This window comes from Arctopsyche grandis, chromosome 8 (genome assembly GCF_051622035.1).
Source record: "Arctopsyche grandis isolate Sample6627 chromosome 8, ASM5162203v2, whole genome shotgun sequence".
Lineage (NCBI taxonomy): Eukaryota > Metazoa > Arthropoda > Insecta > Trichoptera > Hydropsychidae > Arctopsyche > Arctopsyche grandis.
Window position 1 is genome coordinate 3,798,197 of NC_135362.1, and position 15,426 is coordinate 3,813,622.

A 15,426-nucleotide genomic window follows, 5' to 3' on the forward strand; every position below is an offset into this window, starting at 1 on the left:
ATGGGTTATTTGCACCAGTGAAAGTCAAGTTAACGCACACAAACATACCATGCCACGGTTCATCGGCACACACACACACACACATCACGGAAGAAGAAGAAGACTATAACCATCACGTCCTCATTCCGCCATTGTAGACTTACCACACCGATCAAACGATATCCACGCCGTGTGTATACCTGCCGTTTTTCGGCACGATAATAATAATACTAATGGTGGGTTTCGTCTTGGACGAGATTCGGGATCGAGACCATTATACACACTACTGCTGCTGCCAGTTCTGGCTGATTATATACAGTTTTTTGTCCACATAGTTGCTGTACCTTTTGGGCAGCTGTGTCCCCCTAGTTAGATATCTCGGGTTGCCACGCGATCCTGATCCCGCACATGCGTTTCAAACCCGGTGCATAATTATAACACTCCTGTATGCACACATGTACATGTGTATATGACGGATTTAGTTTCCTTCCTCGCTATTCTGGAGTGTATCGTGCTTTCTCAATTGTCTGTTTTTTTTTTTTTTATTAGATGTGGTTTTTTAGTTGGACTTGGAACTGTGTGACGGTTTCTTGTATGTGGTGAATTTTTACATTTTTAGTGTTGGATACAGATATAAATGTTGTATTAATAGAAGTGGCTTTAGGCGTCATATTGTTCTTAAAGGTCTGACCGCACTATACGGCCGTCGACTGCTGCAGCACGACACAACACGGCAAAGTTGACACAAAAGGCAACTCTGTCGCGTGACGCGTAGTGCGTTATATCCATTGAAGTAGAATGGGTAGAAGCGCTCTCAGCTTCCAAAAATGTTGCTACTAAAACTCCGTGCAGACGGAGATTTCGGCTGTTTTTCTCAGTTGCAGTAGGATCTCTTTGAAATAGGCTCTACTAGTGAAATTGTGTGGTAGTATTAGTTTGACAAAGTCCTCGAACATCTGTATGTGCACGTGCTAGATGTTCGGATCAGCCTCACTCATTGAAAAACAGTTATTATTACTTTATCTACATTGAAGTAGTATGCATAGAATTGCTCTCAGCCCCTAAAAATGCTGCCACAAAAAATCCGTGTGCCCGGAGATGTCAGCTGTTTTGTCCAGTTGTTGTAAGTAAAGCCCGGACCCAGAGCGTGCCGCGTATTGTTCAAATGTTGTAAATGCATTGTTAAAGCTTTTTTACAAAGGATTTACAACAATGGAACAATGAGCGGCCCCTTGGCTATCCTACCTCTAGTTGTAAGGGACGATCACTTCCACGAATTTTTTTTCCTCACTCTTTTGTCTCTCTTCTGACTTTCCGTCTCTCTCTTCGATGGCTCGCTTTTAAGCGATACTTTTGTTAGGAATGACTATTCTATACATTATACTTCAATGGTTATATCTCATACAATTTCATACGAACAATATTTGGCCGCACGCTGCCGTTCGTGTCGCAGACGCATAGTGCGGTCAGATCTTAATTAAGAGGGCTGGACATCAGCGCCTTGTCCATACAAACGTATTACACTTCTCCCTTCCTCAATTATGGCACTAGAGAAATTATTTTTTAATATGCTATGGATATCCACCATTGGGATGCATCTAACGTTTTATTTTTTTGATTAGTTATTTTTATAGGAGCTAGGAGCCGCAAAACATCTATAAAATCGCCTCTTTTTTACACCCACGAAAAGAGTCCAGCGTGCTTATTTAACGGTCGATTTTTAAAAAAATACGCGCATAGTTTCACAGAAAATATCTTTCTCATACCAATGATGAAATTTTTTTAAAAATTGGTCCAGTTTTGGAAGAGAAAATAGTAGAATACGAAACCTTGATTTTGTCGATTTAAAATACGTATTATCTGGTCGAAGCGAATCTGTCGCATTCACTCAATACATATGATATATATTGTCGCATTCATTCAATATATTCATTCACTCAATATATATATCGAAGAAAGGAACGGTAACAAAATTAAGGTTTCGGGTGTACAGCCCTCTTAAGTGACGATTGTCCACAGACAATCCTAAATAATTTTAGCATCAGTCGTATTTGATGCTTGGCCCTCGACGTATGTCCGATGAATACTTCTCTGTTTGTTTATATTACTCGCAAGATGGGCAAGCATCGGTAAAAATTGCACAATGCATTCAAAAACACACAATAAACAACATGGGATACATTTTTATAAGTAAATTGATCCGATTTAAATTGAGCGTATTTATAGAAACGTACCGCGTAATATTGACAACAATTATTTATTCGTAAGGGCCCTCCTATTATTATTACATTTCTCTGGTTGGGTATAATTGTTTATGATAAGAAACCCGTACTTTTAGCATAGATGCTGTAAATATTAGTATTTTCTCATATTTCGTGATGATTGTTTTTTTATACTAGTGTTTTACCCAATGAAATGTCATCGCGTGGGTGTTGGGAATATTAAATTATTAAATAATAAAAAAAATTTAAAAGAAATAGGTCGCACGCCGTCGAATTTTTTTCAATTACCTTTTAAATATATTTAATTTAATATTTGTATTTTATTGTTTTATTATGAAAAAGAAAAATGGTAAAAACTGCCTACATACCTACATATATAGAAACAATATAAAACACCAATAGAAAAATTAATTAATAAATTAAACAAATTCTCAAACACTTGCCTAGTAGAATCATTGTTAACAAACAGTATATATATATAGAAGTTTTTTCTTTCGTTATTATATTTGTACGTTTTGTTGGCATTTTTTTTAGCTGTGACGTACATAAGTATGTCGAATCGAAACTACTATTATAGTACGGCAAGCATTATCTTACACTGAATAGCGATATTATATGTATAATATATATGATATTTGTTGTGTTCGTTTATTGTTTTACGAAATATTGAAATTGATATTTATTTTAAACATTGTGTCTTAAAGAAATATATGTTAAAACTGAACATACCATTTGCTAACATAACATAAAATAATAAAAAATTCAGCTAAAAATACGGGTCTATCATATTATTAGCGGTATGAGAAGATGCAAAAATGTTTTGTTTTATTTATAGATGTTTCAGTTGTGTATAATATAGTGTGTTTTTTCTTTTCAGAATGAAAATGGCACCAGAAAATTCTAGAATCGTACCAGAGACATTTTAATAGTGAGTTTGCGGTTTTATTTTTTTACTTAAATTATTGTTATATACTGGCGATCAGCAAAAAGATAAAAGCAAAAAAAAATATACACCCATATAAATATGTATAATATGAATACAATTGAAGCTTTTTTTTAAAATTTACATCCATGTTTACTGTTTTAATTTGTAAAATTGAGATAAACATAATAAAATGGTAGGATATTTTGAGGCAAAAATGCTAATGCCATATTTTGGCATTAGCATTAGCACACATTCAATATTTTAAGAAAATTTCACAATGATATATTATCCTGAAAACGCCCCAGTATTTTGTTATGTTGACCTTTTACGAACTAAATACTGATTTTGGCTTTAAAATATTCCAATTTTTATGAAAAAATTTGTTCAATTTTAAATTTTGTTTGTTAAAACTGTTTTGATTATTTGAAACAAAACACCCTGTCTAATAAACAATGGCATTATGCATTTGTAGTTGTTGATCGCTATTTTATGACTCAAAAGTATACCGAATATGTTCCAAAAGTTATTTGTCCTTCATTTTAATAATAGTATTTTTATTTTACAAACGTTTTAAAAGCGTTCAACGTTTCATTCAAAAATAATACTCGTTTTTTTTTTATGAATAACAGGTTTTAATAGAATCAAGTATCTTTGAAGTTCGATTGTATATAACTTTTGGCACAAACTCGTATTTTATACTATATATTCATTGTTTGTTCAGCTGTTGCGAAGATTATAATTATATTTATAATTTATTTTTCTTATTTTTAGTACAGACAATGTCGAGCTATAAAGTCAAGTTATAAATAATCTACATTGAAAAATGTAAATAATCCAGTTATATATATATATACAATTATTACAATGGAAGATAAACATAAGAGACAGCACATTTGCTAGTATTTCTTACAGTAACTAGACCGTTAAGTGTAAGTCCTTTGTTTCTCTATTAACAAAACTATATTATGTAGTTGTTGTCCATTATTTTATAAATATTACTCTAAACTATAGATATTTATTCATTCCCAAATATGTATAATGTAATGCGTACATAATGTAAGCAGCATATTTACTTAATGTAATTACACGATGTTTTGTATGTACATAATTAAATTAAAATATGCATATTTATTAAGTACGCATATGCATTTATGCTAAGTCGAGAGTTTTATAAACGAATTTGCTTTACATGTTGTTAATTAATTATTTTAACGTTACGCTATAATTACACATAACCACACATTACAGAGTAATTCCATTAATGTCTTGAAAAGTATGGAGAAAGAAAATGGTGAATCAAACTTAATTGATGGGATCGGCGGAAATGGAAATTCTAGTAAGGGAGATACGTCATCATTGCTTGATGCTGCATCTCTATTCGGAGGTAAACAAGTTTTCTAATTTTTAAAAAACAGAATTAACTGTAAATCTTATTTTGCATCATTTAATTAAAATTATCTCATTTTCTGTTAATAATAATAGCAAAATATCTTAAAATTGTCTTAATCTCTAATGAATGTTGTTTTAAATATATTCATCATTTTGATTTCAGCCTATTGGGGACGAGATACCAGTTCGCAAGCTACGGCTGCCTCGTTACTAGGTGGAAGTGCTGGATTTCCTGGTGCTGGTAGTGGAGCCATGGGTGGATTTAGTCTGCTGGGTGCAGGAGCCGGTTCAGCGGGTCCTACGGCCGGCCGATATCCACCTACTTCAACACTATCAGTAGCGGCCAGTCAAGCGGCTAGCTTGGGATTACATCCTGCAGCTAGTAATTAACATTTCCTTTTTTATACCGACCAATTTTAGTTCTGTGTTGTATGTGTGTGCTGATAATTGATGTCGTTTCAGGTGCAGCTTGGTGGTCAATGGCTTCCCAACTTGCGGCTCAAGATTACCTCGCAAGGTTACAAGCATCAGGATTGGCAGCATTTCCACCGGATCCGTATGCAGCTGCTCTGGGCGCTTTGGGAAGTTCCTCATCCAACGTTAGGAATACGTCGAGTAGAGCGCCGCGCGGCCCTCGTGCTACATCGCACAGATCCCACAACAAGGATAAAAACATCAATAGTAATAGCAACTCTCAAAGTCAAATGAATTCTCAAAATAATCTAAGTAAGTTATTCTTTTTTACTAAAGTCAATCCATGTAATGTACTAAGAAATAAGTATTCGATTTGGGTAATAATCAGTGGCGGATCTGTAATATATGAGCTGTAGGGCTACAGGCCTCTCAGTATTGTACAAATGCATGCTATTTTTGCCATCCATATGGGGTGCAGGCTGCAGACCTCCCAGTATAGTACATATGCATGCTGTTTTTGACTGCATTTGATTACCGGTATGGTCAACGAGCTATTACATCCCGATTAATCTCTGCAGCCCCCCCTCCTATGAATTTTCACGAGCCGCCACTGGTAATACTTGTGATAAAATTTTCAATCATATCGTTGAGTTTAGACTGATTGATAACCACCTATATTCTCTTGAATTGTTCCTTATGGGAGTTCCAAGTGTTGAACGTTCCTTTCTTAACCCTTTGCCCGCGGAAATAAATATAGCGAACAAGCCCTGTACGCGGCACCTTTTTCGCGAATTTGGCGATCGAGTTTTCGACCTAAAATACTGATTTTAATATTTACTTAAGTAACCAGATATGTTAATTAATACAAAGTATTATTTTAAACAATAAAATATATAATATATCTCGTAGTTTTGGCTTAATTGTCAAATAATCATTCTTCATACAATTGAGACGTATCGTCGCCATTGTTCAACAGACGTGAGGTTTCAGTATGGTTTCACAAAAAACTAATTTTTGACTGGTATATATATTCATTTTAAGCAAATTGAATTGATGGCATTCAACTCAGTAATATATTCAACCAATTTTGAACCTTAAAACAGTTGAAATAGGCGCATATCAAATTCCCGTGCAAAGTTCAGAAATTCTATGGAAGACAGCCGCGCTACAGACTTGTCGCCCAAAGCTTCCATAGAAGACGGCTGCGGGCAAATGGTTAAAGATTTCTTCACTCGTTTTGTCTTCCAGAATGTGAATATGCATTAATCAATGAACGGACACAAAATAACTCGTATTTGCTGATTAGATTGCTTAAGTGTCATTTCCAATACAAAGATACATTGACTATTTGGTGTGAAAGCATTATTATATTTCAACAATCGTAGCAGTTGTATCCTTTTCGCATTTGTGTACTTGATTTTGTATATTTTGTCTTGTATGCTTAACTGACACATATGTATATTATTTATTTTAGATTAGATATAACATCCTTGAACTGTGCGAATCAAGTGCAAATGAGAAATAACCCAAATAAAACATTTATAAATGGAAACCACTGTATTGTATGCTATTCAAAATGTTTAAACATTGTTTTGATTTTTTCCAGGATCTTCCTACGGTTTGCCAAAAACTTCCTCTCCATCTTTATCGAATTCACAAAGTTTATCAATGTCATCCGGCTTGTCATCGCTCGGCTTAAACAGTCTTGCCGGTTCACATTCGAAAGCAACCACTCATTCCACTTCATCAGCATCCATGTCTAATAAGCACTCTAGTAAGCCAAACAACCATCTTCAAACTATGCTCATTACGTGAGCAAACAGCTGATTTTTTTATTTGATTGTTTTGCAGGGAAATCTTCATCATCGGCCGCCGCAAAAGCGAGTGCTTTAAGCGGGGCTTATTTAGCTCAAGGTGTCAGCAGCGGGGGCTCGAACAAAAATTCAAACGCCTCGTTGAAGGATAAGGAGTTAGCTTTGTTGCGTGGTGATTTAATAATGGCACAGGCAGCTATGGCACAAAACGCTTATCAAGCGGCCGTAGCGGCTGCTGCCACCCACAAAGGAGGCAAGGTATTTTACGATGTAATAATTTTTTTCTATTTCTGTAGTACTTTAATGGTAGTTGGAATATTGTCCGTGTTGTATCACAGTGAACGAGTATTGTTTGGTGTTTCAGAATTCTTCATCGCTGTTCAACAACCCCTTCGCTTTAGGATCACTCGGTGGCGGTTCATCCGATAAGGATCGTCATTCTAGCTTAGATTCGATAGCAAATCTTCCACAAACTATTTTAAGGTATATAAATATATTTATAATTGAGTACAAACCGTTATTTCTCGTTTCTAACTTTAAATCTACAAGTGACCAACAACTGTAGCATTTCCCCCTATAATTTTATAAATTTGCTTTTTCATTCTACATATATAAAAACATTTATAAAAATTTGGATGTGACCAACCAATGTATGTATGTATTTGAGGAACATAAGAAAGTCACAAAATAAAAATTAGATAATTAAATATATATACACGTTCACACATACCGGTTATGAGAGCATTTTCGATATAAATTGAGCGCAAATGTAGGGAAACTTACACAAGACAAAAGTTCTGCTTCCGGTTGTCGGATTTTGTTCGAAATTTTTTTATTACTTAAAATCACTATAATTATTATACACATTAAATATCAAGAAAATAAAAATAATTTAAAAGGTCAAAATAAAATAATGAAATATTGTTTTAAAAAAAAATACTACTCCCGGTTTGCGAATTCTGACCAAAACCTTATCAGCTCTAAGTTAGTACATAGAGAATACAAATATAAATTTTCAGCTTGATACGTTTAGGGGTGTGGACAGAGAAGTGTTCACAACATTTTTGACTTTTCTAATAGGAGAAAATCCCACTTCCGGTTTATAAAATTTAGTGATTTTGTTTTTTATTAACATCACATTGATACAAGAATAATACTTGAATTTTTTCGTGAAGAGCACGCAACCGTAAGGGGTCGAAAAAAATAGTGGAAGAAAAATCGAACAAAAGTAAATTGCCACTTCCGGTTGACGGATGCTTACCAAATTTTATAAATAACTTGGTATTAAGCTTAAACTTCTAGATATGAAATTTCAGTTCAATAAACCAAAAGGTTTCTGAGAAAAACATAAAAAACCTCGATTCTCTAGAGTAAAAGTACTACTTCCGGTTCAGGTAAAAATATTCAAAAAATATCAGGTTATAAAATTTATAATTTCTATTACATGTGAAAAAATTGCAGTCCGATTAAGTTAGCGGCTTGGGAGATAATTTAATTCAAAAACTTAAAAAAAAGAGGACACCTATAAGGGGAGGAACCGTTTCCGGTCAACTTAAATTGAAAAAAATTTTAGTCGTATCGATAAGAATTTCAGTAACCGATACTAAGTATCAGTACGATAGGACTAACAGTGTTCAAAAAATGCCCAAAATACACAAACACACACACACATTTTTTCTAGATCATGAAAATGTGTTCAGTGATCGATTCTGAGTTCGAATCAGTCAAAATCTCGAGTTTGAATTTTCTCATGATCACAAAACTTCATCTATTGTTACTACGTACGTACATACATAGATAAAGTAAAAATTGTGTTGGTCATAATATTGAATATTTAGATCCATTTTACGTAATTGTCAACACTGAATTATAGTGCATAACTAAATTTTTGTTATATTTCATGTGAAAAACACCTTTAACGATTATTATGTTTTCATTTATTTTTGCTATACCTCCAGTGCGGCATTGGAAGGAAGGTATAATATATTCTAACATTGATAAATCGATAAATTATTTAAAGTATTCAATTTTATATTGCTAATTTTGTTTCTTGCAGTGATAATGCTTCAATATTGGGCGGTGTACGTTTACCGCCTGATACTGAAATTATCAAATACACTTCTTCCATCGTGGGTCCTAAGGTGAGAAAGGTTCGATATCAATTTTTTTATTATTCTCTGCTTTATTTCAATTGTTAAAAATTCCTTTGCATTTTGAAATTTTCATCTATACAATTACTTTATATTTAATTAATTTAGAATTTACTGCTTTCATTATTTCCGCTTACTTCCAGATTCCAGGCACGACGAATAGGGGCAGGAAAAAAACTATATCATTAGATCCCCCTCACGTGTCAGTGTTACCAGCCCTGTCTTCGACTGGCTTGTTAGTTGAACGGGGAGGCTCTTCTGCAAAAAGACAAAAACTAGTATGTCTGCCGTACAAGTTTTAATTTCAATAAACCATAGATATAGAACACATATGCCTTTACATACAAATTTCGTTGGAGATCTTGTCGCCATTAACTAAGGGGTGTGGGGGGTTTAACTAGCGGGGAAGTGGTGAAAAAAAAGTTTGACGCAGCGGTCGGCAGTAGTCAGCAACCAGTTCATGTACATATGTACACGCACTGAAGTTTTATTCCATTTATAACTTTATTTTATTGGACACTCCGCGTGACAGTAAACCAAACTAATAAAGCCATATTAAGAAAAAAAATATTTAGCTATACACACTATATTAAACTACAAATGTATGTTACTATAATAAAACCATCATTAACTATTATAATATTTAAACATTAGTAACTTCCACAAGGATCAATTTTAAAGCTGATACTTTAACATTAAGTTCATTGTTTGTAGTTTTAAACTTAATGTCGATTTCTGAATTTCCTTCAGTGCCAACAAGATATACGTGTGCATTTAGAGACATCTGTGGTTGTCGACCGCTGTTCCATCAGTACATACATCGCGCCGATATTTCATTATATGTTAAAATACTACTATAATTGAAGACATTATAGATTAATTCTTACTTATGATATGTGATGCCATCCGCCTTTTTATGTTTTCTTGAGTAATTGTAACACAATTTCACTGAATACGTTGGCATTTTCGAAAAACGTCAATCGACCTTCCGACTTAGAAGCTAACTAGCTACTGAGAGAGAGTGTGCATGCACTTTACTTTCCTTTGGGTTTGCATGCACCAAGAGGTTGATCGGCTTAGAGCGTCAGGGCGTATCTATGTATTCTATATCTATGTAATAAACCTTTTATATTGTGTGTGTTTATGTTTTATTTATTTTTAGGATGCAGATTATGGAGCTTTGCCGATGGCTCACCAAAATTCAACTACACCGACATCGACAGCCAATTCCGCCAACGGCGATAGAGTAGAAGTAATAAAATTACCGTCTGGTTCTAGTTCACAAAATTCTTCACCGTTCAGCATGTCGAGCTATACAGGTATTGCTTTTACTTGTTTTATTTATTTTTTTTGTATTATATTTATTTTTTTAAAAAATCACATGGGATTTACTTGCATTCCAATTAGGCCTTTCTAAGGAGTTACTTCAATCGATAGCAAATCAAAGCGGCTTAAATTTAGCCACGTTAGAAAAACAGTTTGCCGAACAATTTGGTTCCACTCCGTCGTCGTATAGACCTTCTTCATTGGGAACCTTTGGTTCCAGTAACCTCCCTAACACTAATGAAGATGTTGGTTAGTAATAATGATTAATATGAAACTATTAAATTAAATATTTGAACATTGACTTAACACTTCTTCAGTAGAAACTCACAATTTCCCTTGACTTATATTTTTATGAACTTTTCAAGTTCTATCTTCAAAACTCTGTAGATTTGCTTTTTCACTAAATTTCCGACTATATGCTGGCTGAATTTACTATGAGAATTTAGCTGCTTAGTAGAATTCTTAGTACCGATACTCAAAATTTTTGTAGTTTAGTTTAGTCGAAATTATTCATATAAATCGACAATATCTAACGCGTTTTATATTTATATTATGTTTCAGGTTTAAATTTAAGTTCGAAACCCTCTGCATCACCTCATCTTCCTACTGATTTGTCGCATAGAGAGTCATCCCCTGCCAGTACAATCAATGATGAAGACGCACCCCTAAACTTATCACTTAAATCTAGTACAAACCAAAGCGATAATGGTACATATGAGATGGGAATTGTTTTTTAAAACATATATAGAATTTCAATTATTAAATATAATTTTAAACATTTTTCAGATTGGAAAAATAATAGTCAACAGGGACGAAGCCATGATGAAACAACAAACTCATTGAATTCTCTTAGTAATATAACGGCTAAACTCGGTTCGAGGGCGGCACCTCCTCCACCGGATAGAATTTGTAAGCATTTTATAAAATAAATGATATTTTATTGTGTTTTTTTACTAAATTTTGATGAAATTTTAGCTCGTCGAAAACCAGGCGCCAAACCTCGAAGAGTCATACAAGATGCAGTGATACAATCTTCAGTTTCACCGCAGAGAAATACGTCACCATCGCTGCAACAGCAAAAAGACAAGGAAGGGAGCAATAATTTTATAGGCTTATCGCATTTAATCGGTGCACCTATTGCCAGTGAAAGCCCAGGACCAAAATCGAGTGGTAGTGAGGATAATGACAGTAAGCTCAAAAATTTATGTATTAAAATAAGGTTACCATACCCTGGTCATTAGAAAAGAGGACATAAAAAATTTCAACTGACTTAAATCCATTTTTTTATGGAACTTTCGTGCGCATTTGTATTAGTCAGGGTCATATATGGGCGGATCACATATTCAAAACAATTTTTTTTGCATTTTACGCAAATTCTGTGTTTTGCGAGATATGTTGATTTTTCCCACACGTCACGCTATCAGCAGAATGACCACTTGCATAAAATAAGAGAATCAAAACAAGTATAAATCCACACACTTATGTTTTAAAAATATAGCTAAACATAAATTTATGTCCTTAATTATTAACCGTTTGCCCGCGGCAATAAATATAGCGAACAAGCCCTGTATGCGGCACCTTTATCGCGAATTTGGCAATCGAGTTTTCGACCTTAAATACAGATTTTAATATTTACTCAAGTAACCAGATATGTTAATTAACACATAAAGTATTATTTTAAACAATAAAATACATAATATATCTCGTAGTTTTGGATTAATTGTCAAATAATCATTCTACATAATTGTATGAAGACGTGACGTCACATAAACGAGGTTTCAGTATGGTTCCACAAAAAACTCATTTTTGACTGGTATATACATATATTCATTTTAAGCAAATTGAATAGATGGCATTCAACTCAGTAATATATTCAACCAATTTTGAACCTTAAAACAGTTGAAATAGGCGCATATAAGGGTCAAAATCCCGTGCAAAGTTCAGAAATTCTATGGAAGACAGCCGCGCTACAGACTTGTCGCGCAAAGCTTCCATAGAAGACGGCCGCGGGCAAACGGTTAAAACATGTCATAGGGAAAAGAGGATGTATGGTAACCTCAATTTATATTGAAATATTTCCTCAAAGACTAGTAGTTCTAAAAACTTTATTTTAAAAATGTTCCAGTGGGACCATGGCATTCGAATAAAGAAGGAAGACCTAGAAACCTTGGACGGGGCGTTTCTAAACCGAAGAAGAACACCGTTGCATCTTTATTAGCGCAGTCACGAGCGTTGGGAATTCGTCCAGCGTTGGCTCATCAGTATTTGCAAGAGGCGGCAGACTTGGTAAAATTTTAAACGCCTTTTCACATTTCAAAAGTTGGGGTGAAATTAACATCTTTCAATTTATTGTACCTCAACAGTTATTTTTTTAATATTATGTAAATTTAATTCTAGCTGAATCCTGAATTGCAGGAAAAGTTGAAGGCGGCTATGAGCGATCCCTCATCCGTTATGGAAATGTCCGAAAGCGAATCTGAAGGTCCTTGGGAATCGTGTCCATCAGATACGGAGGGTTCCGATGCGTTTGGAATCCGCAGTAGGCATTTTTCAGACCACGCACATTTAAGAGTTCCTATCGCATTAGGTATTTAGTACATTCTGAATGTATTTTATATACTTAAGTGATGTTTATTACAATTTTTTATATTTTAAGGTTGGAAGCGTGAAACTCTAATCAAAGGACTTTCGAGAAGTGGCGGAATTAAAGGTGACGTTGTGTATTACCCACCGGAATCTAACTCGTCAGTTAAAATAAAATCTGCTCAGGAATTAATATCCGTAAGCTTTTCTTTAATGGGTTTTATTATTGAAATTTTATTTTGATATGTTGTTAATTCAATGCTTTATTTTTTCAGTATTTGGAAAAAAATCCTAATCCTCCATTAACAAAAGATAACTTCAGCTTTTCATCTCGACCGTTGATTGGATCATTCTTACAAATCACTCCAACGTTTGGAGTATCCGGATCCGAAACAGAAGTACTCAAGATGTCCGAAACGGAAGTTGCCAAAAGGTTTGTAGTTTTTTGTTTTTTTTATTATTTTAATTAATATATTCTCTTATTGACAATAATTAGAAGCTACACGCCTCTTACAAAAGGATCTCTTCTTTAAAAAATTAGAAAGACTAAGATAAAATGCTGATAATAATTGGAATATAAGAAGTAACCAAAAGCTATACAGTAAAACGCGTCTTATAATTGGTAAAATTTTAATGACAGTCAGTATTTAACAAGGATATTCTAGAGGAGTGTGTTTGACAGCAAACCAGATAATGGTCATACATAAGCATAGAAGTAGAATGCATAGAATCGCTCTCAGCCTCCAAAAATGTTGCTACAAAAACTCTGCGCGGCAGAGTTTGTTCATTGTTTGCTAAACTTCATCTCTCTTCTGACTTTCCGTCTCTCTCTTCGATGGCTCGCTTTTAGACGATACTAATGTTAACAATGACCATTCTATGCATTCTACTTCTATGTACATAAGTCAATAGAAAAAACTTAACCATAGGGTGACCAGTACATCGAATTACAGACCATAGAAAAAAATCTTGGAAGAGACTCAAACCAGTTTCAATTTTGATTACAATGAAAACCAACTTGTACCCAATGAACATAAATATGATATTGAAGTTTTGGTCAGATAGAAGTCTAAAATTGACCAACTGCTTTAGTATAGTGCGATCTCCCACTCAAGATTTCATAATCGTATAGTCATTTATATTAGAACCAGCAGAATAGACTAGTGGTTAGCATATAATACTTTGAACAGAGTAGTCACGGATTCAAATCCCATTGGTTTCTGCTCGCCAGACCTTGGATTTGTGACTCCAGGTCGATCGTTTCCTATCAGAGTTTACCAATTTATCTGATTTTCATTGAAACGGTTCCAACAAAGTGGCAACCTTACCCATTTTCTCGCAAATCTCGAATTTCGCTGAATTGTATAAAATGCTGCAAATTTACAAGTTTGACCATAGATGTCTCTGTGGGTGTTAATTGATATGTATTTACTTTTTATAATACATACTTGTATCAAATGTGCAATGTTTCTGGCCAGGAAGGTGCATTTGAGTTACCTGTTAGACCTTCCTGGTATAGATTAAAAATAAATAAATATTTATAATTACTCGTTCACAGATTGGATGAAGCCAAACGTGCTCTGGGAAGTCTCGGAGGATCTGCATTGGCCGTCGAGCAGCGTATCGAGTTGGCGAGACAGCAGCAGGCGGCGAGGGAAGCGAGGAAAGACGCCGTCAAAGGACGAGAACAGGTAAAGATCATTCCGCACCACGTTTGCGTTTTGTAGACGAGGTTCGCAAGACGCAGACGTGTAAGGTGCGCGTCCCCCCCTACGAAAGATGAGAATTCCTCTTCACAGTCGCACACGAGAGCGCACTATAGTAAATATATATGCAATTACAGGCACGTTTAGCTAGAGAACAGGAAAGATCGGAGAAAGCTGAGCAAGCGAAACGGGATCGGGAAGCGCGCAGTCAGCAAATTATGGAAGTAAGACTATAGTAATTTTAAATTGAATACGTTTGCCCAAAATACAGATGTGCCTGAATTGTTTCTTGTAAATTGCATTTCATCATAAAATTACAGTAATATAAATTAGGCACATCTGTATTGTGCGTCGGTAAGCTATTTCAAACTAAATATACACCCCTTTAAATAAATAAATATATATATTTTTATATGTATGTATTTATGCATTTGTTGTGGCTTTTTTTTTGGAAAGAGTTTGAATTGTCAGTTTATTTGCAGTAATGTTTTAGACATTTTGTTTTGGATAAATATTTTAGATATCAAAATTTAGTTTATTGTTATCAGGGATTTGAACTTTGAAGTGTTTTATATATTTTTCATCACAATTATTTTTTTTTTAGATTCCAGTTATTTAGCTATTATCCAAATTTTGATAATCACATACAATAATTCTTCATTTAATTATTCGATTGTTGAATTTAAAATTGGTTGTGGCTATTTGCAGGTACTGTATCTGCGAATTATTGGCTATTTGCAGGTACTATATATGAGTATTATTGGCTATTTGCAGGTACTATATCTGCGACAGGCGCAAAGCCTTCTGCGCATGCATTTCAACTTATTATCCGATTATAATTTCTTACATTTAATGTATGCTAGACTTGTTTAATCAATCGTTCATTATACATGAGGCAAATAAATTTCGCACGTTATT

General features: G+C 34.3%; 1 protein-coding gene across 1 annotated transcript in view; it reads left to right on the plus strand.

Annotated features, from left to right (window-relative positions):
- LOC143915309 (uncharacterized) overlaps positions 1–15,426 on the plus strand; it is an 88,469-nt gene that overhangs the window by 48,204 nt on the left and 24,839 nt on the right. Inside the window, exons 2-23 of the mRNA XM_077435879.1 lie at positions 3,079–3,129; positions 3,898–4,055; positions 4,375–4,510; positions 4,679–4,897; positions 4,978–5,241; positions 6,536–6,703; positions 6,781–7,013; positions 7,108–7,226; positions 8,702–8,719; positions 8,800–8,893; positions 9,037–9,171; positions 10,056–10,212; positions 10,301–10,468; positions 10,781–10,927; positions 11,006–11,128; positions 11,195–11,407; positions 12,345–12,505; positions 12,617–12,806; positions 12,876–13,000; positions 13,078–13,235; positions 14,361–14,493; positions 14,646–14,732. Of these exons, the coding sequence (XP_077292005.1) occupies positions 4,402–4,510; positions 4,679–4,897; positions 4,978–5,241; positions 6,536–6,703; positions 6,781–7,013; positions 7,108–7,226; positions 8,702–8,719; positions 8,800–8,893; positions 9,037–9,171; positions 10,056–10,212; positions 10,301–10,468; positions 10,781–10,927; positions 11,006–11,128; positions 11,195–11,407; positions 12,345–12,505; positions 12,617–12,806; positions 12,876–13,000; positions 13,078–13,235; positions 14,361–14,493; positions 14,646–14,732 (3,021 nt within the window). The 5' untranslated portion in view covers positions 3,079–3,129; positions 3,898–4,055; positions 4,375–4,401. The remainder of the gene's footprint in view (positions 1–3,078; positions 3,130–3,897; positions 4,056–4,374; positions 4,511–4,678; positions 4,898–4,977; positions 5,242–6,535; positions 6,704–6,780; positions 7,014–7,107; positions 7,227–8,701; positions 8,720–8,799; positions 8,894–9,036; positions 9,172–10,055; positions 10,213–10,300; positions 10,469–10,780; positions 10,928–11,005; positions 11,129–11,194; positions 11,408–12,344; positions 12,506–12,616; positions 12,807–12,875; positions 13,001–13,077; positions 13,236–14,360; positions 14,494–14,645; positions 14,733–15,426) is intronic.